At 39.0% G+C, this 27,862-nt stretch overlaps 3 protein-coding genes across 8 annotated transcripts; 1 reads left to right on the plus strand and 2 right to left on the minus strand.

Moving 5' to 3' along the window:
- Positions 1–1,368: 1,368 nt before the first annotated feature.
- LOC135581797 (CBL-interacting protein kinase 1-like) lies at positions 1,369–7,486 on the plus strand. Of its 3 annotated transcripts, none has more exons than XM_065134053.1 (14): positions 1,369–1,520; positions 3,814–4,063; positions 4,164–4,226; positions 5,183–5,254; positions 5,364–5,471; positions 5,554–5,634; positions 5,742–5,795; positions 5,883–6,008; positions 6,091–6,303; positions 6,374–6,478; positions 6,552–6,668; positions 6,747–6,815; positions 6,891–6,965; positions 7,036–7,486. In XM_065134053.1, exons 2-14 carry the CDS (start codon positions 3,890–3,892, stop codon positions 7,132–7,134), a joined length of 1,356 nt encoding a protein of 451 aa, XP_064990125.1. In that variant the 5' UTR covers positions 1,369–1,520; positions 3,814–3,889; the 3' UTR covers positions 7,135–7,486. The 3 variants fall into 3 exon arrangements, with proteins under 3 accessions (XP_064990125.1, XP_064990127.1, XP_064990128.1); XM_065134055.1 differs by lacking the exon at positions 1,369–1,520 and adding an exon at positions 4,533–5,041 and having other exon boundaries at positions 3,986–4,063; XM_065134056.1 differs by lacking the exon at positions 1,369–1,520 and adding an exon at positions 4,533–4,996 and having other exon boundaries at positions 3,986–4,063.
- An 861-nt stretch (positions 7,487–8,347) lies between these two features.
- LOC135627778 (uncharacterized) lies at positions 8,348–14,664 on the minus strand. Of its 2 annotated transcripts, XM_065134052.1 has the most exons (4): positions 14,160–14,664; positions 10,750–11,180; positions 9,656–10,602; positions 8,348–9,581 (listed from the first exon to the last, which is right to left on the minus strand). In XM_065134052.1, exons 1-4 carry the CDS (start codon positions 14,413–14,415, stop codon positions 9,389–9,391), a joined length of 1,827 nt encoding a protein of 608 aa, XP_064990124.1. In that variant the 5' UTR covers positions 14,416–14,664; the 3' UTR covers positions 8,348–9,388. The 2 variants fall into 2 exon arrangements, with proteins under 2 accessions (XP_064990124.1, XP_064990123.1); XM_065134051.1 differs by having other exon boundaries at positions 9,656–11,180; positions 14,160–14,660.
- Positions 14,665–15,268: 604 nt separating this feature from the next.
- LOC135581803 (pyruvate dehydrogenase (acetyl-transferring) kinase, mitochondrial-like) lies at positions 15,269–21,173 on the minus strand. Of its 3 annotated transcripts, none has more exons than XR_010492337.1 (7): positions 20,836–21,173; positions 19,473–19,731; positions 19,151–19,331; positions 18,466–18,613; positions 17,113–17,323; positions 15,719–15,905; positions 15,269–15,570 (listed from the first exon to the last, which is right to left on the minus strand). XR_010492337.1 is itself a non-coding variant. In XM_065131689.1 (7 exons), exons 1-6 carry the CDS (start codon positions 21,094–21,096, stop codon positions 15,847–15,849), a joined length of 1,119 nt encoding a protein of 372 aa, XP_064987761.1. In that variant the 5' UTR covers positions 21,097–21,173; the 3' UTR covers positions 15,269–15,570; position 15,846. The 3 variants fall into 3 exon arrangements, 2 of the variants coding, with proteins under 2 accessions (XP_064987761.1, XP_064987760.1); XM_065131689.1 differs by having other exon boundaries at positions 15,846–15,905; XM_065131688.1 differs by having other exon boundaries at positions 15,269–15,685; positions 15,846–15,905; positions 20,836–21,172.
- Between the last annotated feature and the right edge of the window lie 6,689 nt (positions 21,174–27,862).

Below are 27,862 nucleotides of genomic sequence, written 5' to 3' on the forward strand. Positions count from 1 at the left end.
CTTTGGAGAAGGCAAAAGTACAAGAATGGCAGGTGCTAATAAACGAGACATATAGTTCTAATGAATCCATATTGGATAGTTTTAATGAACTTAAGTCTATTAGATCCAAATATATGACTCCTTAAATCTTCTAAAAATTTCTTTCATTTATCTTTTTTTTCTTCATTTAATTTAATTTTTATGTATATCGACTCTAATATGATGCTAACGATGAGTTCGAGTTAAACCAAACCAATCAGCATTAACCTAAAAGTTTTCTATCAAAACACATATGAAACATAGAAATTGGTGTATTAAAATATTATTAATATAATGCAAGATCTATCGTACCGAAGCATATCATCCGTATCAGGCGGTACGTATCAATCCGACAGGTTACCGATACGCGGACCATCCGATATTGTTATAGTGCTATAGTACTATACTGTAGCACTGCTACGGTATGAAAAAAAATAAAAAAATATTCGATATGTTCTGATATATCGTCTGATATTTTGGTATCGTACCATATCAAGTTCGGATCGAAACATCGATACGGTACAGTATAATGAACTTTGATATAATGATATTTTTTTTTTTTTTTTTTTTTTACGTTTCTTCGATCGAAAGGCGAGAGAGCATAGGACGAAAAAGAGGAGCTCAAAGGACGCAACAATGAGAGCATCCACCCGCCGATGACTGCGTCTCCGAGTACTCGAGGCTCTTTCCGTCCGCCACCCTCTCCTCCCTGACTTCGCCCACTCCAACACTTCATGCCGTGGAAGCAATCTCCCTCTCTCATCGTCGTCATCCTCCTCATTATTATTATTATTATTACTTGCGATGTCGCAGCCGTTCCACCTAATCCATCACTCGCGTGAAACGTGCACGCCAGCCTCCTCCTCCTCATGTGTTCATCTTCACGTGACATATATATATATATATATATATATATATATATATATATATATATATATATATATATATATATATGAGTTAATATTGTTGAAATGCAAATGCAAATATTTGTTGCGGATATTGTGGCCGAAAGAAAAGGTGGGTTGGTAGGACGAGCGGCCGACTTGAGTCAAATATGCATTTGTTTTTGTTTCCGAAAGCAAAAGCAAAATGTCGACATATGTTCAGACCAATGACGCGGTAACAAGAAGCTCGTTGGTGTTTTCTTTATGTGGCGGACTCCAAATTGGATCCGATATGATCTGAATCCGACCCGCATTACGCGACCTTAAATGATAGGAAGTAAGACGGATGCCTGCCATCTGTCCTTGGGCGCCCGTGAATGTACCTCGATATTTCAGATCAGCCATCCAGTAGCTTCTCGACACGTGGTGACTCAATCGGCTCGTGCCGCAAGCGTCCAAAGCTCAACCGTTCCTCTCTATATATGTAGCACGACGCTTGCTTTCGCCGTCCTCCTTATCGTACCATTCCCCCATCTTGAACCACACCCCGACCGCCGGATCACCGGGAACGTCCGCTCCCTTGGCGCCGCCCTCCTGCGAATCTGGAAGTCTGAGAAGGTGCGTGGGATCTTGATCTGAGTATCTCCACTATGCTTCTATGTGATTCTTACACGAGATCGCACGCTTTCGGTTTCGCGGTTTATGTGCTTCGTTTTCGCCTCTTTTTTCTTCTTTTTTCTGTGATCGGAAGCGCACGCAGTACTCGGTTTCCTCCTTGCTTTCCTTTATGGAGGGAGTGCTTCAACTGGAATTTGGGGGAAGAAATTGACCAACATTTGCGGTCGATCTGTTTATTTTAGTTCCGAGATGTTTGCCCTTCCAAGGAAACGAAAGTAGTTGGAATCGCTCATTGCGATTAGTAGTAGCTCGTTGTATCCTCCACAGAAGGCACCGTCTCATTGTGCCGATCGCACCTGCAAAAAAGCCGGGGAGAAATACACTTTTCTCATCGGACGGTTGCCTAGCTGCCACCTCGGCTCGTGACCTAGGTTTGGCTCGTTCACGTAGCACTTCCCGCACTGGTTCTGGGAAACACGGAGACCATGTCAAGGGCGTGACGCGTGGCACGCGTAGCTCGAGTACGTGCACTCCATCGCGGAACTGTTTCAGCGCGGGTCCCATCCAACCTGCTGGGTTCATAAAAAAAATTGGGGAGAAACTAATCAAATCAGTTAGGGCGGTGACGGAGATTGTGACATTCGCAGTTCATTATAGCTACTTCCCAATTACTTTGTCCGGTGGAAAATGACATATGGTTATTATTGGCATCATGATTAAGATGGACATGGTTCTTAATTTCATCGTTAGTAATTAGTTCTGAACTAAGATGCAACATTAGTCTTATTTACATTATATTTCTAATAAGAATTGTACATTTATGACCATTGCAAGGTTTTGAAATAGCATATTTGTCTGTCAGAAAAATCTAAAATTTCTAAAATACATCTGAATAATTTTTTTAGCATCAATTATATGTATATATATATATACATACATACATATATATATATACATATATATATATATATATTCTTTTTATTCACTGAGTATATCACAAGACCAATTAGTGGCTGTTACAGTATCTTATTATCTTTCCACAATCACTTTCATTACACATAAATAAGACAATAAAATGGAGCATAATATCCATACCACCTCATCAAGGCCCTACAAGTTAGACTTGTATTAACAATAATTGGTGGAAGTTTCGTAAAGTATAATTTGATCATATCAAAAGAACTTGTCGGTGTTGAAGAAGGCAATGAGACTATTGGGTGCATAAGACAATTATCGTGGAAATTAGGATCGGTGGCCATATTTATAGGTGGATCTATCAAATCATATATAACAACAATGGATGCTTGATGCTCTTTCTTCTTTAATCATAGTCTTCTTGGCACAAAATTCCAAAGAGAATACATTTTGGAGTACATATATGATAGAACAGATTTCGTGCAGTACAACTACGTGCCATGATACGTGCGGCTGCTAGATGGAATTGCTTGTTTACCAAGCGATGTGCGTGCCGTGTCAAACTCTCGAGTCAATTTCACTTTATCATCTTGCATCATGCTTCCCATCTACATGACATGGGAAATTCTCTTACGCAATGTGCAGGGTTGAGTTGTGTGCCGTGAAACATACATTACTTTTGCTAGCTATGTTTTGAAATCAACACCCTAATAAGAAAAGGATTTTTTTTTCTCTTCTTTTCGGTCAAAAGGAATAATATATTTCTTATTTGTTGGGTTATACTTTGCTTCCTAATGTTGAGAATGAGACAGCCAACGAGGCTACTTTGTGTATGTAAGTTTTGATTAATTGTGACTATGTGAGAGTTACTGTCCTTCGTATTATAAGCAGAGGGAAGGGAAACCTGAATCACATACTTATCTATGGACATGATTAACTGAGAGCATATGCTGCACTTATCACATGACCTTTCTCTTACGCTTTTTGCCCTTTTGTACGTGCAAGTAGCCATTAACAAAGTTGTGGAGCCAGATGAGTCATGGAGTCTCTCCACACAAGAAATGGACAATGCTGCCCCACGACCCCTTGCCTCTATCTCCTTCTGGAAAGCCATGACTCCCTTGCCAATTAATGTCGGTTAACTTGAGGGTACTAAGAATAATGATAATATAAGGAGATAAGAACAGAGTCAGCCACATAGGCTCTATCCTGTCTATTGTTCTTTCTCTATCTTTCTTGTTGTGCTTTGCTTGAGACAGGAGGCGACTGTGGTAAAAGCACATAGCCCCGAGATTGATGCAAACTGCTGCATTCTAACTCTATTATTCTTTCTTCCTTGCACGAGTGAATAAAGGCTGGGGTTTGTTGAATTGATCAGGGCTTCTCCCATCGCGAGAAGAGAACGAAGACAGGGAGTAGAAGAAGAGGAAGAGGACGGTTCTGTTCGTGCATATATGGTGAAGGAAGGAGGCGAGGAGGGAGTGCTGGGGAAGTATGAGCTGGGGAGGACGCTGGGCGAGGGGAACTTCGGGAAGGTGAAGTACGCGAGGAACGTCGTCACCGGGCAGGCCTTCGCCGTCAAGATCCTCGACCGCAAGCGCATCCAGTCCCTCAAGATCGACGACCAGGTCAAGCATCTCTCTCCCCTTCCATCCTTCCTCTTCCACTTGTTTGTTGCCCGTAGTGGAATCATTTGAGGTCGTACTAACCATGCAAGAAATGGAACAGATCAAGAGGGAGATTGGCACGCTGAAGCTGCTGAAGCATCCCAACGTGGTCCGTCTACATGAGGTTTGCCTCCCGCCTCTCTCTCTCTTCTTCTTCTTGTTGACTCCCCGCGTTCATCTCCTCCTCAGTTTAGTTCTGGGAGAACGCATACTTCTGTTGTCTGGTGTTTTGATTATTTTATTCGATTTAATATCGAGCAAGATCGAGCAGTAGATTCCGGGGAAATTAGGCAGGTCTCGGTGGATGGAGTTGGAAGCAAGGAATCTTTGTCCTCGTTGTCCTTCTTTTCGGATTGGTTTGGCGTTCGCAACCCCACCATGACCAAACACTAATAATACTAATACTAACACGGCCGCGACTTCGTGCCAGTCCCACGAGCTGTCCGCCTGCCATGACCGGAACGGCGCTGATTGGCCGCGTGACGCTGGGGCCCAAAAGACACTGGTGGGGGACCGACGCTTTGAGATGCGAGGTCCCGATCACGATGGCTACAGGGCACCGACGGTCGGCGTGGAACACGTGGGCCCCGGCGGGAACCGGCTCAACGTGCAGTCCAGATCGGGACACGGCCGACGGGTCCGCCGCGTCCGCGTCCTGCCCTCGGGAGTTGCCCCCATGTGATTCTGGCGCAATCAACTCATCTCACTGTGGGCCTCGATGCATGTGGAGAAGGAAAGCCGTGCGGTCGATACGGTTGGGTCCAATGGACGCAGTCGCTAATTGAGGTCTCCTTCTGTGGAAACAGGGCGGGCATTAGATGTTCTCAGTAGCATTTATTTGTGATCCTTTTGTTTCACTCGGTGACTCTTCTTTTCAATGATCTCAGCATCGCAGTAAGATTGCTCCGCTGCAACTTTATCGGTAGATAGGAGTAGCAGGTTCTGGCTTTGCTGAGGGCAAATATTCTTAGTAGCTTGATAGGGATAATTATGCATGTTTGTGATGAAAGAACCAAGTTTTGTAGTTCAAATTATGCTTCAGATTCATATTGACAGGGCAATTTGGTGTTTGAGCGACAGGTATCGGCCAGCAAAACCAAGATTTATATGGTCCTTGAATACGTCAACGGCGGCGAATTGTTCGACAAAATCGTAAGCAACCTATTTGTTGAATTGCCTCTGTGACAAATCTTTGTCTTTGTTTTTTGGCGTGTCATAGAATTACGGCTTCTGAAGCTGGTTTTGCTATTCTATGTTGTAGTCATTGAAGGGTAAGCTTTCAGAAAAGGAAGGAAGGAGGCTTTTCCAGCAGTTGATAGATGCTGTCAGCTATTGTCACGATAAGGGTGTTTACCACAGAGATCTCAAGGTAACAAATCTCAACTGCACTTCTATGTGATCGATTCAAGTGTCAAATTGAGAGGGAGAGTCATCTTCTACTCGTATCACAGCCAGAGAATGTGTTGGTTGATGCAAAAGGAAACATAAAGGTATCCGATTTCGGCCTCAGTGCACTGCCTCAACATCTTGGGGTATGTCAATTAAGCTCCTCCTCAGTGAAACAAGACACTCAACTCTCTCTCTCTCTCTCTCTCCATTTGTGTTGTTTGGCTAAATCTTCTTCCTTGTGCTGCATCAGAATGATGGATTGCTGCACACAACATGTGGGAGCCCAAATTACATTGCCCCTGAGGTGATTTCTACCACTTCCTTCCATTTCTGCTTTCTTCATATTCCTGGTGATGCCTGGCTTGACGAGTTCTTGTGGCAATGCCATCAGATCCTCTCGAACCGAGGTTACGACGGTGCGAGGTCCGATATCTGGTCTTGTGGTGTCATCCTCTATGTCATCCTCACCGGCTATCTTCCTTTCGACGACAGAAACCTCGCTGTTCTATATCAGAAGGTATGCACTCTGCACAAGGATGGAGTGGAGATCCTTATCGGTTGCTGGGCAGGGAGTGATATCTTCTTGCTTCTTGGCTTAGATCGTCAGGGGCGACACCAAGATCCCCAGGTGGCTCTCCCCGGGCGCTCAGAACATCCTGAGGAGGATTCTTGATCCAAATCCTGTAACTCGGATGAATGTGGCTGGGATCAAAGCAGACGACTGGTTCAAAGAGGACTACGCCCCGGTGTTCCCGAAAGATGATGACGACGACGGCGACGACAGTTATGGTGACTCCTTTCCTGTTAAAGAGGTAAAACAAGGTCTGTTTTGGAGAGGCTTTGATTGCTTTGAATCGGAGCTGATGTTTTGGATGTCTGCAGCAAAATGTGTCCGGCGAGAATGGAGCTTCACCTACACATATCAATGCGTTCCAGCTGATAGGAATGTCTTCATCGCTCGATCTTTCTGGCTTCTTCGAGAAAGAGGTAGGAAATGACAAATTGCCTCTTTCATTCAACTTGTAACGTGTTCATAGATATTGCTTATGGCCTTTTGCAGGATGTGTCCGAAAGGAAAATAAGGTTCACATCAGATCACTCACCAAAAGAGTTGTTGGAGAAGATTGTGGACATCGTCACAGAGATGGGGCTTCAGGTTCAGACGGGGCATGGCAAGGTTGGTACCTCCAGATCTCCTGCCATAGCTTGGTACCTTGGAATCACTACCAACTGTTCTTTTGTCATCTATTGGCAGCTGAAAGTAACGCAGAAGCAGGATCGGAGGAGCACGAAGACCGCTGCGTCACTGTCTCTGGCTACAGAGGTAAAGCTTTCTTGCTGCTTGAGCTTTCGAGTAAATGAGATAAGATCATGATACCATGATTTTGATGAGATGTAGGTGTTCGAGCTCACTCCGTCTGTGTGTGTTGTGGAGCTGAGGAAGTCACAGGGTGATTCGTCGTTGTACAGGAAGGTAAGACGAGTCTGCTCTCCTAGGCAGTGACAGAGAGATCAAAGCTTATGCGGATGGCGGTGGTCTGCAGGTGTGTGCGAGGCTATCGGAGGATTTGGGGGCGAGCAAGGGAGAACAGCTTCTGGGGACGAAGAAGAGCTTGACGCCAGAGGCGAGCAGCTACACGTGACGCGCCTTTTTGTAGCATCAGGCGCACGAGATAGACGTGCTCGGAATATGCCCAATTGTACATAAACGAGCGACGTCGGAAGATGGTGGCGATTAGTGATTCCACACGGGCAGCTTCCCGTTTTCCTTGGCCGCGCGCGCCTCTTGCAGTGAACGAAGGAAAGAAATATGGGAGTTGAGAGTCACCGGACGACGACCGGAGGTATCGGTATTTTCATTTTACTGATAAGAAAACTGAGAAGCAAAGATCATCACCATCATCGACTGCTAGTTTATGCTGGTGCGCATGGGTGATAAGGCTATCTATCCTAAGTTTTGTACGCATATCGAATAAATAGATTACGTTTTGGCAACTACGTCGAATAAGATTCTCATGATGCAAAGTAAATAAAAAAGAGAGAAATATCAAAACACATCAAATATCATTGATTCCCTTAGTTATATCGACGACATTCATTTGAGTGGTTTGAGTCTGTGTTGGAACGAAGGCATCTTTCCTAATGGAAAGATGTATTCTCATAACAGCAGGGCGACATCTCGCCCTTGGACTTCAGCCCTCACACCGGAAAAAGGGCAGATGCTCCTGTTGGTGGGACCGACTTCACTTCTTTCTAACTGACATCCGAAGATTCCCGATTTCAAACGAGGAAAGTTGGAGAAGGTGGACAGCTTTGAGACCTCCAAAAGTGGAACGATATCTGTAATTTCGTACCGTACCATAATTTTTGTTATACAAAATATATGATATACGGTTAGATATAACGCTCAATATATATATATATATATATATATATATATATATATATATATATATATATATATATATATATATTATTCTGCCTGGTAACGAACAGTTGATGTATCGATACACGATCGAATCGATACGTACCGCTTGTACCAGACGATATCATTCGATATTATTTACCTTGGTATCTTCCATGAACTTAGTTACATAAAGAGTAAAACCAAATAAGATAATAGATGACCAATAAAAGATGAATTATATAATTACTTGATTCAATGAAGGTAGATGACCTAATTGGCCTAACAAAATAATAAAGTGTAATCCATCCTGATTGATTTAAGCTTAAATTAGCATTTGTCTCCAACATTCATAGGCAATTGAAAACAACCAGCTGTCATATAAATAAACATAGTTTATCTTTGTACAAAAACATTTTAAGAACTAAACCCTTGGAAGTAAATGAAACATCTCCAACCCGATCAAACACTCTACACAATAGGCATTTATCGTAAATCCAGGGCGGTATACATACATGGTAGCTATAGAACTGCAGTCTGTAAACAAAAAGGACTTCCTTCTTTTGAAACAGAGAAGTAAATAAAACTTCTCCAAGGAAGAAGAACAAGATCAAACTTAGAAAGCATAACGACTACTCATCTTCTAGGTACTAACATGCCACTGTGGCGGCGAAAGATATGAAAATACAACAGGTTCTGTTTGTGGAAAGAGAACAACAAAGAAGCTTGCTACATAGAGCAAACAACCATATACTAACACCACCTGGACGCTCGACTGTGGAACAAGTTATTGCATCGACAGGTTGCCAGTATAACTGTAGGATAAAATGAAATCTGCATTTCGCAACCAACTGCATAGAGGAGCATACTTTTCCACCACCAGACAATAAAAGTTGGTATGATCATAATAGTCAACCTTTTTCTAGACATGTTGCAACCTCCATTCTGGTTGATCATTTGTTTAGCCGGCTGCCACATGACGGCAAAGCTTTTGTCACCAAGAAAATTTGGAAATCGGATCCACAAAGCACGGAAGATGAGATTATACTATGTCCACCTGAATGTTTCAAGTATAATGTCCAAAGCACCCATGCGTATTGGCGTAGACTGCCACTGCATTACCGTGAGCTTATCCATCATCCTGTACCTTTATCATCCCATAAGATAACTAATTCCCATGCAAACTATATGACTGCTTATTAGAATCTGTCAATTTATGAGAGATCTAGCTAGCACCTTCAGAAGACTCTCCTTGGCCGGTACATATGTAATACTCGTATTGGTTGAAAGCATTCCTCGTAATTTCTGAAGTTTTTTATCAACTAATACTTATAGCAATGACATACTCTTATCAGGATCAACTTTTGCTTGACCTGAGTATACAACAATTAACCCGTAAGGAACAAAGGATACCTAGTTCCCTGAGTCCACTAAATTTAATCTGCTTTACCACGACAATCTATACCAATGTACTGTTCCACTTTGGGAAGATATCAATATGTTGTACTGGCACCCGCATCTGTATTCTTATCTGTATCAGGTAAATGGAAAGATAACGGCTGCCAACCCGATGGGTGAGGTGTAATCCACCTCTTGACACTAACTGTCACGTGCAATATCTGAAGAATTTCACCCAAAACAAGATGATTCAAACATGAATTTCTCACAATTATTGCTGCTTGATACCTGTATAAAATTAACGAGTTGTATCATGAATGCAAGAACGCAAATTAAACAACAGCCTTCAATAAAAATGTTACCTGCATTGTGATGTCATCATTGAAGCACGTCCAGCTGTCGAACAGAGAAACCGTAGAACTGCATCCCATGTTGCCTTTGGATGCTTAGCATTAATATCAATAGGATTGATACATTTCCAGAGTACATCATTTTTTTCTACATAGAATGGTAAATTACCTCCTAGCTTGTGCATCACAAGAAGTTGATGATGAACTGCATAGCTCAAGGCCATGCCAATGTTAAAATTCTGAATATTCATCTCGCCATAGCGAATACAATCAGCTATGTTTGCTTCATTTGGGACCATTTTGTCAGTTTTTAATATGCGCAGAGCACACAAAACATTCTGGACTTCAGTTGGTACTGACAGGCATCCTGGCTTACCCCACAACTCATCTTTAGACAAGTTGCTGTCCCTGGTGTTTGTAGGTTGTCTGTGCACATGTTCCTCATAAGTTGTTTGGTAACTCTGTGGACCATAATGATCTGATACAGAAATGTTTGGTTTAGGGTTACTCTTAAAAGATGAACTGTTATGATGGCCACCACTAGGATCATCTGATATGCTAACTCTGCTGAATTCAGGTAAGTTTCCTGTGGAGAAGGGTGGGCCACCTATCCAGCTCTGTGGTGAAGTGAATGCTGCACCACTAGGCCTATATGGAATTGCATTAAGATTATACTTTTGAGAATTTGATGAAGACAAATTCCCAGGTCGAGTACTAGGCTGTGGAGGTAGTAAATCACTAGGTCTTAATGGGTGAGGCCAGCGTGATTTGTCATTGTTAGAAAAGTCTTTTCCATCTTTCATGGAGAAATATGGATGAGGTGGTGCATAATCTGCCACAGCCCCATTTGAAGACTTGGGTTGATTCCCTTGAAAGAATCGATGCGGAGCTTCATTGAAAGATACTGCTTCAGATTGGCAAGAGTAGTTGGCTTCAGAAGGTAGCATTTGATGTGGTAACTGGGTGAAAAAATTAGTAGCATGGTTCAAGTAGGAACTTTCCTGGGCTTTCATACTTGGCATTGTTGGGATATGCATTTGATCAGTATTTTTCATGCTGTTGTTAAATTGGGGAACGTTACTGTTAGTTAGAATATCATGACTTACAGGAGGAGGCTGCATGAATGTGTTGCCTGATATTGTTGTTAAATCACTATTTGGCTGGATTGGATTTGGACATCTCTTGGACTTTCCTTTGCACCAATTATCAGATTTTCCTGCAGGACTGCCACTGAGTGATGCTTCAGTCAACGAAGTACCACCTGATGTCTTGCTGATATAAGGTGATTCATGCAATGGCTTTCCTCCAGACACAAGGTCCTTCCAGTTCCAGACACTCTTTGCAGCAGCAACAAGGGCTTGTGATACATTTGGTGGTTGTGCAAGAAGAATATTGTATCTCCTCAATCCAAGTTGATGGAGGGCATTTGAGAAGTCACGATCGCCAGATATTAACAAGTAGTTGGCAGGTGGAGGATTATCAACTGCCCAAAATAGCATGTCTACCAAAATCTTCTTATCACTTGCATCTTTGACACCTGCATAGCATTTATCAAAATGAGGTATGAGAAAACATATGTAGAACTAGAAAGAGGATGGTATCACAGTAAAACAAAAAAAGAAGAAAAAGCCATCTCTAAACAAACATCTCCGCAAGTATGTTAATTAGAAATATCTACTACGAATATCTTGATCTATGTATTTTTCAACCAAAATGGCATGGCGTCGCATCCAATTTTGATTTAATTGTTGAAATTTAGTACCCAAATTTGACTTCCATAATTCATCATGACAGACCAAAGAAAACAGTAGCATATTTGCAAAATATCAGACACCAATGAACCCTGAAATCAGCTGCAATTTACATTAAAGACACAAAATAAGTAAACCTTAGCTCAAACCCTTTGTAGAGCGACGATGGTTGGGATGAAGGTCATGCAACTACTACCCAAATTTGGAAGCTTTTCTCGAGTATCATATATCAAGTTATGTATTAACCCAGGTGACCTCCAGGAAGCCCTCCAACATCTCTGATAAGAGATGCTCCCTATATTAACAATAAAATTTGTAACACAACATATCTAAAAGAAAATTGTTTCCAAGTGATTGATTATTACTCTTTTCCCTTCACTATTCATACAGTACAATTTCCAAGTCTCACCCTCTAGCCAGGTTCTTGAACTTTCCTTCACCATGAACATGAACATGTATAAAAGAAATGAGAATGCTTTCCTAAGAACACATTTCTTTTTTCCAACCAACCATATCCCATAGGGCAACAAATTCAAATATTTTCAAATAGTAGTGCAGCTTTTCAGTCATGAACTGCAGGTAAAGCACATGAGTTATGAATTTCACACACAAATGCTTCAAGTGTAATAGGAAAGAGGAAGCTGAATATTTTAGGACAATCATGAGCAGCTCAAGTATGTAAATATATAGTCTTGGATCATATCAGTCGAATAATGCTAATTTGCAATAATCCTTGTTCCATAAACTAAATAAAAATTCGATCTAAACATGTTTTTATTTAATAGACTCAAACTTTGATGTAAAGCTAAACTGCCAACTACGTCAGCAACTTATTACTAAAAGCTACCAAGCATCCAGAGAGAGACTTGCACCTTCTCGGCTAACATACCATAGCATCAAAAAGGCACACAGAATGCCTGTGGTAGAGCACCTTTCTAGAGCTAATCACAAAAAGGGCTCACCCTATATAGTCCTGTGCATATTTTTCTTCAATTTCTACTTCTAATTTTTCAACTATCTAGTTAAGTAATACACATTAGATTTATTTTAAAAGATCATTAATTGAGAAAGAAACACAGGCCCACTTTTACTTTTGCACTCCTCTTCTTTTCTTTTACCTTCTGTCCAGTACTATTGAGTAATACACGTTTTTCTTCAATTTCTACTTCTAATTTTCAATTATATAGTTGAGTAATACGCATTAGATTTATTTTAAAGATCATTCATTGAGAAAAAAACACAGGCCCACTTTTACTTTTTCACTCCTCTTCTTTTCTTTTACATTCTGTCCAGTACTATTGAGTAATACACATTTTTCTTCAAGTTATACTTCTAATTTTTCAACTATCTAGTTAAGTAATACACAATAGATTTAATTTAAAAGATCATTCATTGAGAAAGAAAGACGGGCCCACTTTTACTTTTTTTCTCTCCTTCTGTCCACTACTATTGATGTGTGCTTATCTTCCTCTCCATTTTACTTCTTATATATATATATATATATATATATATATATATATACACTCGATGTGGCTGCTTCATTTTTTCCTCTCTATACTATAATTCAACAGTTGAGATTATTAGATGTCCACACTTTTTCCTTCTTTTTTTTTTCCTTATTATTCTGCCTAGGATATTTACATATTAATAGTAATACTACAAAACAATAAAAATAATTAACTTATTTTATCCTCAAGATTATTTGTAAATACATTCTGATGCCCAAGTGTGCTTTAATTTACTGCCTCCCACCTAGGCTCCAAGTAAACATAATCTCAGTGAAACTCAACCTTACCTTGATATGGATGTATATAGTAACAAATACAGAAGTTACACTATCAACATCAGCAAAAATGCCAGACCCAATTATAAAAAGATGGATTTACTGGAACTCAAATGCATGACAAGAAGCCCTTAGAGCATTTTTCCAAAACCAAAAGCTTATATGAAAGCTGAAACAATGACTACAGACTACAATAAGGTAAAGTAATTACAGAAAAAGAAAACAACAAAAATGTACCCCTCCTACCAGTTGCTAAACTATGTCAATTCATTGAATTAATTACACAAAACACCAAGATTTCAGCCTAGAAACTGGCCAAGAAAGGGTTATTTAAAGACTCTAGACAATTGTACTCACAAATACAAGATTTTTTATCAATTAACTAATACAAAAAAGAACAAATATGAAAACTTCCGATATATCACATTCAGGGAATGAGTAACTTGCTATCTCATATGGTTTGATGGTCCAAATTCAAATAAGAATCCAGGTTCCTTATGAAATATGCCAACAGTAACTAAGTAATTTAACTCTTAGATGCATGAACTAAAGATTCCATAATTCTCCAAACATACACCATAATCATAAAGAAACCTGTCATATTCTGGAAGCTTTTAGGTATCCTGTCATATTCTACAAGAAGAGTCAAAAACATGTTCACACAAAAGCGTGTTGGTAGATGCGCATCACAAAACTAAGTGCCCACCGAACCGACGCCATCTGGAGGGCAACGAGCATATATGCAAAGCTACAAGTACCGTCAGAACCCAATGGACACACCGATCACTAAGTTTATTCGTACGAGCAATGAGATAGCGTGACTAGGAAACCAATGAAGCCGCGGAAAACTGGGAATCTGAAAAAAGGAAAAGGAGGAGGAGCAAGAAAGGCATTTCCTGCGCAATCAAGAAACCTAAGACCCTAAGAATGGCGCTCCGCCAAAGCAACGACGGGATCAGGGCTTGAGGGTCGGATGTTTTACCGGCGGGGACGTGGTTAAGGGCGATGCCGGTGCTGGAGAGGGCTTGTTGCACGGATGGCGTGATCTTATTCGTGTCGCCGAAAGCGGAAATCAACACGGGGCCCCGGTATCCCATCGCCGCAAGGGCGGAGCTTATGTTCTGGGCAATCAGGTGCGGGTCGCAAGCCCTAGGGACCTGGCAATTCTCGATGTCCCACCACACCGATGTCTTCGCCGCCGCGTACTCCCCCGCCGCGGCATCGCCGCCGCCTCCCATCGCCTATCCTCCCTTCTTTATCTTCCGATCGCCGCGCCTGCGGTGAGTCTAGGATTCCGAGAGCGGCGAGGGTACGCAGATCGCGGTGGCAATGGCAGGAACGGGGAAGACACCACTCGCCCCCTTTGGCCTCTGCCGGTCTCGTCTCCGCAAGTCCGTAGTTGCCCTTTATAAGCGGCGGACAACGACTCGAAACAGAGTATTGACTCTTAGACCATCTGTTTCTACCGAGTACGAAACATGCCTCAGACCCAACAAATTTCTCCCGTTGGCCGGGGCCCACGACAGTTGACACGGGTCCACGTCATGAAGACGTACGTTTGCCGTCTGCTGGAGTGGAAGAGCGACGACGCGTGCGCGTACGGGAAGGAAGAACTCGGAAGGGAGGCGAAGTCGTGGTCTTGCGGAGCGGGGTGGATTAAAACTGGAAGACTAGAAGACTCGAAATGGTCTTTCAATTCACACATACCAATCACATCATAAAATATATTTAAGTGATATATTTTGTTTATATAACAGCAAATAATGTCGAAAGCTTTGTAGCTCATAAAATGTAATAAAAATATATTATAATTTTTTATTTTGTTAATATAAATCTTTAAATTTGATGAATACATTCGAGTCTTCCTTGGGAAATTTATTGTGGAGACTGATGCATTGACGAAGTCAAACTTTGGAAATCGTAATTACGAAAACGGACTGACGCAACTCACACGGTTTGAATTCTGAAAAATCTAAAATAAACATCGATTTTTGTTTGTTATTAAATATTTTTATAATTATAAATTATTATTAAGAAAACACCTTTCACTATTTTTATTATAATAATATTTTTAAATATTAACTCATAAAATAAAAATAGAGAGAGTATTTTTTGTGATTCAAATTCAAATCAATGTTATCGTAACACAGCCGTTAGGAAGCGCAGCTGACAAAGCCGCTCATCAAGATGAATTCTTCCAGCATCCTCTCTTATGGTGGGTGCTATGAGATCGGAAGTAGCAAACCTGGAAAACATCTCCGGTGATGGGTCATTTTGCAAACAGGCACAAAAGGCACAACCTGAAAGATGAACCCAGCCACAATTTTCTGATTCCCCGTGCTGAATCAATCATGAAATGTATGTCCAGAGCTCTTCTACGTGTGGGCAATCATCTGAAGAGAGGAAAATAGAAATCAAAACCAATCTTAAGCAAGGATGAGGATATTTATCTACAACTGTTCTTCCCGCCGTGGCACAGCTGGTCTGAGGAAATCATACGGCAATCATCTGTAAAGTAGACGATAAGGATCGGTGAGTTACCAAGAGGATGATGCTGATTTGTTCGATGGGAAAAAGCTGATATAATCTTATTCATGCTACACCATTCAAGAACTGCATGCAGCTTCTTAATAAGCATGAACAGAAGAGAAGAGGAGAGGCTGTTCACCTTATGGCAGTGGTTCTTGTGAGTCTCCCAGTCGAGACAAATGTAGGTATGCATCGGTGCCTGAAAATAATGTTTTGAAAGAAAAAGATCTGTCAGTGAAAACATGCCATAGCCATGAAAAGGATGGCCAATTTCATGTGTATCAATAGTAGATCTTTTTCATGTCATCAGGGCCCTTTTGATTCATTACCAAGATGTTTTTACTATCGATGAATTTGTGGAAGTCGTTTTGATCATTTAACAAAGGCTAAATTTAATCACTTGAAGACTTATCTCCCGAAAAGGGAACTCATAGTATACCTAGAAAGAGCAAGCAGCATAGATGCTACTTTACAAGAGCAGCAAGTCGGTGGCATGAACATGTTGACCATAAAAATTGATAGAGAAAGATATGGACTGCTTTTGATCATCTTCAATGTAAAAATATTAACATAAAACGAAAATTAGAGGCTTATTTGACATATAGCTAGAAACAATTGGCACACAAGTAATGTCACAAGGAGAAAAGGGAGAAAAAGCATCGTCGAGGGGGCAAAATTGTAAACATAATTAATCACACTAAGATAACTGAAGGCTCCAATACACAATTTCTAATTATTCAAAGTTGACAAATTATATAATTTCCACTAGTGACTCGTCCCTACTTTGGTCCAGGGGACCAAATGAAACCAAGTCAAATATGATGATAATGTTAAAAAATATTGCATAATTCATAAGATTTGACATTGAAGAAGCCAACCTAGCAAATTGTGCATAGCTATTAGCCATTTTAAAGAAACAAATTTCATAAAATTTGTTCTTGGCACAAACCATTGGTGTAACTAGGACAGTAGTATGCTTGCAGATGTGGCACTTCACTGTACATTGACTAGACTAGGTTTTTAGTTGATATTCAATTGTAGTTCACTCTTCTTTATCATGCAAGTCATCTAATTCGAGTGCTCCAAAGTCCAAACAGGCTCCCACTGCAAACCTGATTGTTGCAATGTCTTTCTATATATATATATATATATATGGCCTACAGGATATAGTGGAGTAACTAATATTAACCTCGAGTAATAATTTCTAGGCAACACTAAATCTGATTAAGCTATATGTCTGACAAAAATTTAATAGCTTTACATGAATCGACATGTATGCTATAAAGATATATGCCCATGCCCCACACAAAATCTGAGTAAGAACACAGGTATAGCCATGATGAAATTCAAACATTGATAATGAGCTTAACATCAGAAATCAAGTGGGGAAAAAGAGTCGAGCATACCATATCCTTCCATAGAGATGATTTGCAAATCACCACCAAAATAACGAGCATATAGACGACTAATTGGGAGCCCAAAACCATAACCAGCCATAGTTACACCGTTTGAGACTCCTTTGTAGTTTTCATCTGGTGGATCTTTTGCAGTGCTATAGAGATACGTGAAAATCTTTGGAAGGCCACTTCTCGGTATTCCTCCCCCTTCGTCTGAAATCTGGAACAAATAATGATAGATCAAAATCCATATGACTGCAGTGCTCAAACAACAAATCTTTAAGTTCAGCATACTTAGATGACGACATTGGTTGAAATTTTTGGAATTTGGAATGTACCTTCAGGAACACAGAGCAATCCCTTCAAAAAAGAATCACAAGAACATGTGGCAACAAACATACTACATGCATGGGCAATCATGATGGTGTAAACAAGTAAGAGGAGATGTAGGAGGGGGAAGACAACCCTTGCTATATTTCTTGATCCAGACATGCAGAATTTATAACCATTAAATATATAGTTCACGTAAAATGTCGAGGTCAATTTGCAAAATTTTGAAAAAGAATTTTGCATATTTTAGGTGCATGATTATCTGAATTCTGTATAACATCCAGGTTGGAGGTTAATAAAAAGATCTATGCAAGAGTTTAGCATGTTTCTTTATCTTCATGTAGCCAAAAACAGATCAGATCATAGTAGAAGGTTATTGTATGTATTAGTTCTTATGACACCCTTTAAAGTTCTTTGGTAGGAGATAAGCCTGGTAGTTCAGGTGGCAGTGAGCTACACTTTGTGAAACCATATTTTCTGGAAGAACATTGCACATGTTCTTCTTCTGATGGAGTTATGATCAGTCAGAAAAAACTGTCCAAGCAAGTAAGATAAATCTGCTTGGTCTTGCTCCATTTCTCTATTTTAGTTTGCTTTTCTGTCTGTCTTAGGAAACTGGATCAGGATGATTTGCAAAATTTATTAATACTTTTGAAAGAAAAGAAAATGAATTTCTAAAGAACTTCGCTGGCCAATCAATGAAATCGCTCTATTGAACTTGTCACAAGAAATAGCATGCAAATAAAGCAGTTTCTTCTCAATTTTCTTTCCATTTTCTATCTTTCTGAATGCCTGATCAGATGCTACTCTTCTGCATCAGATTCAAGCAGTTTTATGAGACAACGGATAAACGGAAATGATGCAAAAGCAACGAGGATTGATTAAATCATAAGCAATGGATAAATTTGTTCAACCAGTCTCTTCTCATGCCAATGGTTTCCTGCTTACCAAGTTTGAATAGGTTTCCTGATTACCAAGTTTGAATAGGAAACAAACAATAATTGCAAAGGTAAGCAAATGCTGAAGGCATACCTTTATTGTGACATCCTCTATCCCATCAGCAACAATAATTCTAACAGGGGGGACTTCCTTGTCAGAATTCATGTGACGTTCTTGAACTGCACGCAGAGAGTTCTTTACCAACTCAAAGACCATGAGATGCAAATGTGATGGCACATACCTAAAAGGAAACAGAAGTAGAAGAAAGAATCGGATAAGTTCACTTGAAAGTAACAACCATAAGTTCAATTCCAATGTGAACATTACATGAATAGTCTCAAATTCATATAAGGAGAATAAACATCCTTCCACCTTGTTAAAGAAAAATAACACTGTATAACAAAATTTAAAATTGTTAATATGAAAATTAAAATAACTCAAGTAGCAACTTCAGATGCTTTTGCTTGTAGGAAAGAGACAATAGACAATTCAAAGTCTGTCGCTATATATGCAGATGCATCAGCAAGCAATTTCAAGGGAAGGGAAGCTTCAAGACAGGTGGGAAAGACAAGAAACAAAAGAGAGGATTCTTAGTCAACAGCAAGGTAACACTATTTAATAATATGTCTATAGCTTGACATGAGCATGCAACCTTACAAACTACAGAATTTTCAAAGAAATAACATTAAAAAAATCATTTTAATATTTTGCTTATGAAAAGAATGCTTTACAAGCTATGGCAATTAACATAGTGAATAAATATACAAGCAACACTCACGGGAAGGTGAAATTTGGATCTCCATATATGTTAACCTCAGGAGCGCTCCCATATTCCCGATAACAAATACTGCGGGCATCCTCACTAGCAATTTGGGCCACTAGCATTGGAGAAAGTCCAGTGTTTATTTGACCAATACATCCTGGTTCTGGATCAGGATCATGCAAAGCCACATGCTGCCCTGAATTTCACTCAAATCAGAAGTTATTATGCATCCAAAGAGAATAAAAGAAAATCATGCATGTGTCTGTTTCCATGTAGATCATACAGCATAATGGAATTTAAAGGCCTTTAAGCAATTGAGAACAAGATTTCTGCTGACCTATAAGCATACGGATCCCAATTCTTGACAAGTAAAAACGGTCAAGAAATTGATGAATCTCTTCGAGTTCTTCCGGCACGACCTTGCGGTTCATGTCTTTCTTCAGCTGCTGTACACCTAAAGCCATAGCTGGTACGACGTTGTTATGCCTCACCTTGATCATCTTAATCATTTGAGTGAAAGCTAATTCATCACTTGTATCTTTGATTTCTGGAAACGATCGAAGATCGCGAAAAGAATCCAGATACCAGTCTCTGACCTAAAAAGGACACTGGAGATGTCAGTATTTAATATGACATGCAGAAACTGTCCATAGTAGATTTTGCAATCCATGTGAAAAGAGAAGAGGCAAGAAGGAAAGCAGAGAAACCATCAAGAATCTGTCGTCCACAACTGATGTCATTCTATGGAAATATTGCATTAAAAACCAATAAATATGCAGTGCACTACATCAAACAGAAAGGATACCTAAATGAAATCTAAAAGTAGCTAAAAATTCAGCAAGGGTTCAGACTAAAGAAATATCTGTCATCATGTTAATTAAACAGTGCCTATCTAGGCAAAGGAAAAGATAATCATAGGATAATGTCCTTCACCTTCCACCGGGTAGTTTTCCCGTCAATATCGCGCGAAGTAGTATGTAACAGAATAGAAATGACACAACGTGAACCGAAACTTTCATTTTTAAGACAGCTAGACATCATTGGAGAAGAAGAATCTCATTCTGCATCAAATTAATAGCAGGAGCATGCAAAATAATAAGTCGATTATAATAACTCCAAACCTAGACACTGTGAAGAATCAGCAGAGAATTTTCTTAAGCCCAAAATCTTAAAGCTATGTTACTCTCCAACAGTGCAAATTGGTGCTAATTAATCTACAGAATGTGCATGGGTCGCTGCAGAATCCATCCCAAATAAATGCAGTGAATTCTCCAAAGCTGTAAAAATGAACCTATTAGCAGAGAGCACAGAGATGCCATCGTTGCATATATATATTATGCCCAGATATAGCTTGGAAATCATGTAAACGATACAATTCAGAGGGAGCCTAACTGGCTACCAAAATACCAAACAAAGCACGAAATTGAGGATCAGTTCGAAGTCTCGGCTTAATTTAGTGCAACTTCGCAACACAAGATTACAATCTTCGCGAGACCGGGAGAAAGGATAAGGTCAGATTCCCGATACCCGACAGGTATTATTCCTCGATTTCCCAGCTCAATCAGCTAAAGGTAGCACGAGAATCAAAATCGAGCACAGCAATCGCATCCATCGCCAGAACTAACATGGCGAGACCAACCGAACAGAAGAAAAACCAGGATCCAGCTCCCGCAGCACAATGAAGAGAAACGGGGGAGTACCTTCAAGACGGCGGGTTCGTCGGACAAGCCGAAGGGCAGGGCCTCCAACTCAATGGCCCGGCGGGCGATCCGCGTGGGGAGCTCCTTGTGGAGGAACTGCGCGGAGAGGAGGAGGTTCTTCTGGGTGGGGCGGGCGCCGAACTCCATCATGTAGCGGAGGCTCACCCCGGTCTGCTTCATGCCTCCCCAGCGCTGCACCTCGTCGGCCAGCGCCTTGGAGAAGGACTCCGCCGCTTTTTTCACCGCCATGGCCGAGAACATCAAAAGGAAGAGGCGGGAGGCGGAGGTCCCGAAAGCGAAGGCATCGAGGGTGGGAGCAGTACGAAGGAGGAGGAGGGAGAGGGGCGAGGGCGGATTATAAGCAGTGGCGGAGAGGAGGAGAGCGACGAGGATCACAAAGATCGGCCCCTCTTTGGTAATTTTACCTTCTCAGGGGCCTTTTTAGTAATAGCAAAATAGTTGCGTATCGAGCCGCGAATTGTTCGTCGCGTGCGCGCGCGAGTGAATACGGTTGGTTGCATTTTTTGCATTCACATCCCTGTCAAAGTTATATTATCTTAACGGTACATGCGTGGTAGGCTGACCAACGGAGGTAACACGTGGCATTTACTCGCACGTAGAATGCTGAGAGACGTTCGGGCCCCGCATGTTGTGATGGCCGAGTCATCTGTGTTGGTGGGTCTTTGTGCCGCTTGAGTTGCGCATTTTTTTCATTTACCTCCCTGTGTAACTTCGTATTCTCATAGTGTTCCAAATACGACGTGGACTCCAACGAGAGGCGCTGCGTGCGCGGAAGGAAAACGTGTCCTTTTCTCGCGCGCAAATTGGTAGAGACGGGCGGGCCCCATATGATGAGGTGGCAATCCCGCAATCAGTGCCGTCCGATCCAATCAAATAGATATAGTGTTAATCACCACTTAACATAATTAAAAATTACTTTGGTTAGCACTAACTCATTTATTATGATTAAAAATTAGATAATTATTTTATTTATATTTTCAAATATATTTATTTTATTTTATATTTCAACAAAGTAGGAGCAAAAAAATATTGATTGAATATGATTGGAAGTATAATAATAAAAAAAAGATATAAATTATTCTATTCGGATCGAAGAGGATAATATTAGATTCATCTAAATAAGTTGATATCAAAATTTTTATATAAAATAATTTTTTATTTTTTTAAAATATAAATGATGAAAATGAGATCTAAGATAAGGATTTTTATAAGTTGATCTAGTCGACACATTTAGGAAAAAATATCGAACAAAGTTTTTTAAAATAATAATTAATTATATAAAAATCTATCATCTTACATGTTAATTATTATAAAAAATATATATAATTTAGATGTATATGTTTCGACATGATATTACATCAGAAGATGTTTGTACGATAATGTCTTGTCTCATAGGCTTTGACATGTATGATTCCACAGAAGGCCATATCAATATCATCATCGTCATTAATATTACTAGGGTTCAATCAAAATTTCATTCAAATTATACAATTAAAACCACATATTCCTCTCATGATTATAATGTGGTGTGATCTCTTAGAAAGCCAATGTATCATATCCACAAGTGACTACATCACCTTTTAAATTTTCAAGGCCTTCAAATAAATATTTTGTTATTTCCATGTTTCATTTGGCTTGTCGAAAGTGGGAGCATCAAGTTTTTATGAGCCACACATTTGTTTGATGTGTAGAGAGAGAGAGAGAGAGAGTATTATTGTGGCTCACATTTCCCATGAATAAGAATATTGTCATCAAAAGAGGCCGAAGTCTTCCTCCAACAAAGGATTTGTGGTTCTTCAAGATTCCTATTCCCACAATGTCATCAAAGTATGTGTCACATTTTTTATCAATCCTAATTGTTTCTATAACCACTCATTTATTATGTGTTAGATAATTGACATGACATTCCAAAAATACTATTTTTGGCATTTTCATTTTTCTTGATGAGGTTAAATAAAGCCATGTTGGATATGTACCTAACAATCAATATTCTTTTCGGTTCGAATAATAGATCATATATATCGATATCGATCATTATTATTATTATTTTAAATATTATAGAAAAGTATCTTATTTTAAACATCTAAAATAAATATTTATAAGAGATGATTATTCCCTTTTGTTGGATCCATAAGAAAGGAATATTAGGAAGAATCCATGATACCATCCATCACCTGTGTTTAGTGGTTACAAAGAAGCATAAGATATACACATCACACTTATCCTAAACCAGTGGAGATCAAAGTGGTCGGAATTGATTCCGTCCTGCTTTAGGCGTTGGATCTCACTTGCGATTCCAAAATGAGGACATGAAATTGGGTAGTGAGAGCGAAGTAACGAGAAAGTGAAGTAATTGTAAATGATAATAATAGAAATGTAAATAAGAGTTTATAGTGGTTTGGTCATTGTGACTTACATCCACTTTTGATTTCTTCTTCGTCGATGTCACCGACGTTCACTAATTGTCTTCCTTTAATAGGTAATCCTTACAAATCTCACACCTCTATTGAATGAGCACATCACTATAAAGGAAAGAGGAGGACTTCGAGCACTTTTATAATATTTTCACATCCCAAGACCTTAATATTTTGATCATACTTTCGTATCCTTTCATGCAGAAAATGATGGAGTATTTATAGGCCCCAATAGCTTCAAAGTTGATGCCAAAAAGTATCTCATCCCTATATTTTAGGGTACTGATGGTACTATCGCCTACAGAGTAATATTGGACGATACCACCACCCAAAGCACTTGGGAGATTGAGTCCGAGACGGTACCACCGTCGGTTGTGACTTTAAGTGCTGAATGGGTTGTTCAATTCAGCCCCGTTAAGAGCCCAGTTGGTCCCTAACTTAGTTAGTGGGATTATTTCTAAACTCTAACTCAATTTAAGGTTTAACTACGATAATTACGATATTTAAATAAGCAAACTATGTCCAGTATGTCTGATTGTTCTCTCAATGATCTTCCAGCGAACTTCTCGGCGAACTTCCAATGAACTCCCGACGAACTCTCAATGAACTTTTGACGTACTCTCAACGTACTTCCGACGAATTCTCAGTGAGCTCCCAACAAGCTTTTAACAAACTTCCAGCACATCGTTCGAATCTTCGATGTATCGTCTGATCTTTGACTACGACCTAACATTTGCTTTATGTGTTACTGTTATCGTAGTTAATCATGTACACTTTTCTCAACATATAGATTAGATCAAATAATTTCATCATTAAAATATGAGATTCAACATTAATATGAAAATTAAGAGAAAATTTTTAAATCTTGAACATACTTGATATGCTCATATTTATAAAAATATTGGAGAATATTTGGAAAGAACGTTCTCTCTCTCTCGGCTCTTATTGATATAGCATGTCCAATCAATTAGACTATGCATGTCGAATCTTGATTGATTTAAAATATTAATTATATCATACTTTCACATTTGATTAATCAATATTAATCAATATATCAACTTCTCGTCAAAATATTTGTCCTAATTAGGAGATGATGAATTTCACTGTCTATTAAATTAGTTATTCATATGAAGAATAAGCATCACAGTAAGAATAAGTCTAATCCGAACTCAATCCAACTCGATGTGCGTTTGCCTATCCATGAAGGTTAAATTGTCTTAATCATTTAACCAAATACGCTTAATTCTTTATTTTGTATCAAAGATATTTTATTTTTTTAATATACATAAAAATACTTAAAATTAATTTACTATTATCTCATCCTCGTGGTCCTTATCATTCTCTTTCATCATATTTATAAAAAATATAGTATCCGATATAGTTAATCATTCGGTTCAACAAATGATCCAATGACTCGAGAATAAACCAAAACTATGTTCAATTCGGTTCTAATAAGAAAATTGAACGTAAGGAAGGTGTTGATGATCTTTCTAATATTATAAGAACACATACATGACACTTTTAGATCTTAATTGACTAGAATTGCAATGTTCTACATCATCAGCGTGACTAAGCACACATCGTTCTTCGACGGCTAGAATTGCAACAGAGCTGAAGGTCGAGAGATTTCTTAGCTAAACTTTGATATCTTCTGACGTGATACGAAGAAAAAGTAGAAGCCTTCGTGTTCATCTTCTCCTCTATTAGATTAACCCGAAAGCCGGCCAACATCCATTAAGTATTATTATGATGTTGTGGGATTCGTGACTCATACGGACTTACTACGTCGCATCCAATCCAACATTTGACGTTGTGGGATTGGGACGTGTTGGATTGGCATGCAACAAATATGTCACATCGATTTAGGCATCCAAACATGGGACGAGTGGTGTTCTTAGGACGTCCTTTTTCGGTGAGTCGAAGGTGGATCGACGGAGTGCGTAAGGCAATAAGGTCTCCTTTAGGCTTAGCGGATGGCGTTTGCATTGGCTTTGTCAAGGGAGATAATGGAAGAGTTTGATACGTGACAACAAGGAAACGTAATGGCGTAGAGATATGATAGCGATAGGCGTGTAATTGATTGCTTTATGTAATTGGTTTTGATTCGAATAATAAAAATGTATTGAATATGAGAGATAGAGAGAAAAAGAGGACGGTTAATTATAAATTATTAATCATATAATTAGTTACTTTTAGTATTTTGATTCTCATATTTTTAAAAATTATATTGAGATTCTTATATTTATGAAAGTGAAATATTGAGATCTCTATATAGGGTTAAAAAGATAATTTCATATATTAAAAATCGAGAAAGATGAGTTTTGTTAAAGCAACGACTTAAATGTTTCAATATAAATTTTGAGAGTATAAAAAAATAAAAATATTAAAAATAATTAATTGCAGGAAAATTCTATAATTAGAATGAACATGATAAAGATATAGAGGTGGATTAAATTTTACTTTAAAATAAATAAATCGAATTATGTATACATATATATATATCATAATTTGAGTTATATTTATTGTGTTACATTTCTCTTTAACTTGGTTTATTTTGATCAATCTAAATTATGTGCACTAAATTAACGTCCATATATTGGCGTTGACTTGAAATGAATATAATGGTCCACGAAAGGATATCATTGACTTAATTATAACGACTCCTAAAACGTGGTAGTTCAGCTTAAGTTCCTTATCTTGTATGGATTAGATCCTATTATGATCCGATTCAAATCTAAATTAGATCAGTCTAAGAATCAAAATGAAACGAAAGCAATGATTTGATGGTTCTGAATCAAACTAGAGCGATGGTTTAATTTACAAAAAAATAAAAATAAAAAACATAAATATTGATTCAAATGATGAATATACCTTTTAATAAATAAATAATTAAAGGAATATTTTGAAAAATAAAAAATAAAACTAAAATAGGTGGATCCACAAAAATGAAACTGGAATCGATTGGGTTCTGATTCTAATTACTATGGCAAATCTGATGCTCGTGATGTGGCTGATGAAGCCTCGGTCAAAGCCCACTGGACTCCTAGGCTTTGACTTTGTACACTGGAAGAAGGAAAGAAGCAGTGGATCCAATAAAACCTATAATAGCTCATCTTACGCCTCTTTATGTGATATGGAGGAACATTGTCGACTGCATGAGAAAGCATCATATGTCGGTCGATCAACAAGTCAAAGCATTTATTGCGTTGGAAAGAAAAAGAAATAAAAAGATGATTTAAGACGCCACCATGCAAAGCGAATGAGAAGTCAATAGCTCATCTTACTCCTCTTATATGATATCGAGTATTGTCGACTGCATGAGAAAGCATCATACGTCGATCAACAAGTCAAAGCATTGATTACGTTAGAAAGAAAAAAAAAACAATAAGATGATTTAAGACGCCACCATGCAAAGCGAATGAGAAGTTGCGAGGAGGATTTGGATCTCTCCCTCAGTTGCTATTACCGTCGTTGTTGCTGTCGTCGCTTCCTCCCATGTCTACAGCGGGGAAAGCTTCAAACGGAGACGATGGACTTCGTGACTCGATTTTAAGTCGATTCCCTTTGGTAAATATCATTATAGTTATATTTTATCATCATAACTTTAACTCAGTATATATATATATATATATATATATATATATAATTTATTATCAATATTTATTAGTTTTTATTGACTCACGATACAAATAACAGAGGAGGTCGTGAAGAAACAATTGTCTCAATCATGCCAACACAAAAGGGTTCTCGCATGCATACATAGCGATGAGTCGGAGGTCGAATATTATCATAAAAAATAATATTTATTTTTAAAAATATAAAAAAATAAAGGTACCGTATAAGAAAAATAAAAATTACAGTATCTTCTAGAAAAAATATTTTGTTAATAAAAAATATTTAAATATTTTTTTAAAAATAATATATATACGATATCCCCAAATAGTTGGATATACATATTAATTAAACGTTGACATGGCTTGATGGTAGTCGTCCTTGTTTTCACACGTGTATCCAAATCAAACACACACATAAAAATGTGTCTTATTTCCACAAATTAGTGCTATGTGTACCTTCATAAGCTGCATATAATGACACTCGACGCTTCCCTTATCTAATGCTCTCCTTCATGTGACTCTCTCTCTACCTTCAAGTCTCGCATCCGTCCGTAATCTTCTAATCTTCCACATGATGATGGCCACATCTGAGTTATTCTTGGAATTAATAATGTATTTCCTTTTGGGTATTGATCATTGCAATGCCAGAAATTAATAATTCTAATTCATTAACAGTATAATGCTTCACAAGTCAAATCAATCATGCACATGAAACATATTATATAGCAGCCCTCCCCATCTCACACCACCGCCCAAAGACACGTCTCCACAACACGGGCCGATAAGGGCATATGCGTCTTTTCGAAGTCCCGAACGAAGAGGGCAAGAGACAAAACCTGTCGCCGAACCGCCACGTGCCGGTCGTCCTTCCCCAGGGCGGTCCAAATTTGGATTTTGCCGCGCGGCTGACCGAATCCGAACCACAGCTTCCGAAGGTACCGTACCTGTGAGGACCCGAGCCAGGGGTTGCTCGGTTCA

The sequence above is a fragment of the Musa acuminata genome, chromosome BXJ2-11, assembly GCF_036884655.1.
Source record: "Musa acuminata AAA Group cultivar baxijiao chromosome BXJ2-11, Cavendish_Baxijiao_AAA, whole genome shotgun sequence".
NCBI lineage: Eukaryota > Viridiplantae > Streptophyta > Magnoliopsida > Zingiberales > Musaceae > Musa > Musa acuminata.

Coding starts and splice junctions, on each gene's coding strand:
- LOC135581797 (XM_065134053.1), top strand. CDS start 3,890: ATGGTGAAGGAAGGAGGCGAGGAGGGAGTGCTGGGGAAGTATGAGCTG. Junction 5,472..5,553: donor TTTACCACAGAGATCTCAAG/GTAACAAATCTC, acceptor CTCGTATCACAG/CCAGAGAATGTGTTGGTTGA. Junction 6,479..6,551: donor CTGGCTTCTTCGAGAAAGAG/GTAGGAAATGAC, acceptor GGCCTTTTGCAG/GATGTGTCCGAAAGGAAAAT.
- LOC135627778 (XM_065134051.1), bottom strand. CDS start 14,415: ATGGGAGGCGGCGGCGATGCCGCGGCGGGGGAGTACGCGGCGGCGAAG. Junction 11,181..14,159: donor CCTTAACCACGTCCCCGCCG/GTAAAACATCCG, acceptor AATGCTATGCAG/GTGTCAAAGATGCAAGTGAT. Junction 9,582..9,655: donor ATGATGACATCACAATGCAG/GTAACATTTTTA, acceptor AATTTTATACAG/GTATCAAGCAGCAATAATTG.
- LOC135581803 (XM_065131689.1), bottom strand. CDS start 21,096: ATGTTCTCGGCCATGGCGGTGAAAAAAGCGGCGGAGTCCTTCTCCAAG. Junction 18,614..19,150: donor GATCCAAATTTCACCTTCCC/GTGAGTGTTGCT, acceptor GTTTCCTTTTAG/GTATGTGCCATCACATTTGC. Junction 15,906..17,112: donor CATCTCTATGGAAGGATATG/GTATGCTCGACT, acceptor CATTATTTTCAG/GCACCGATGCATACCTACAT.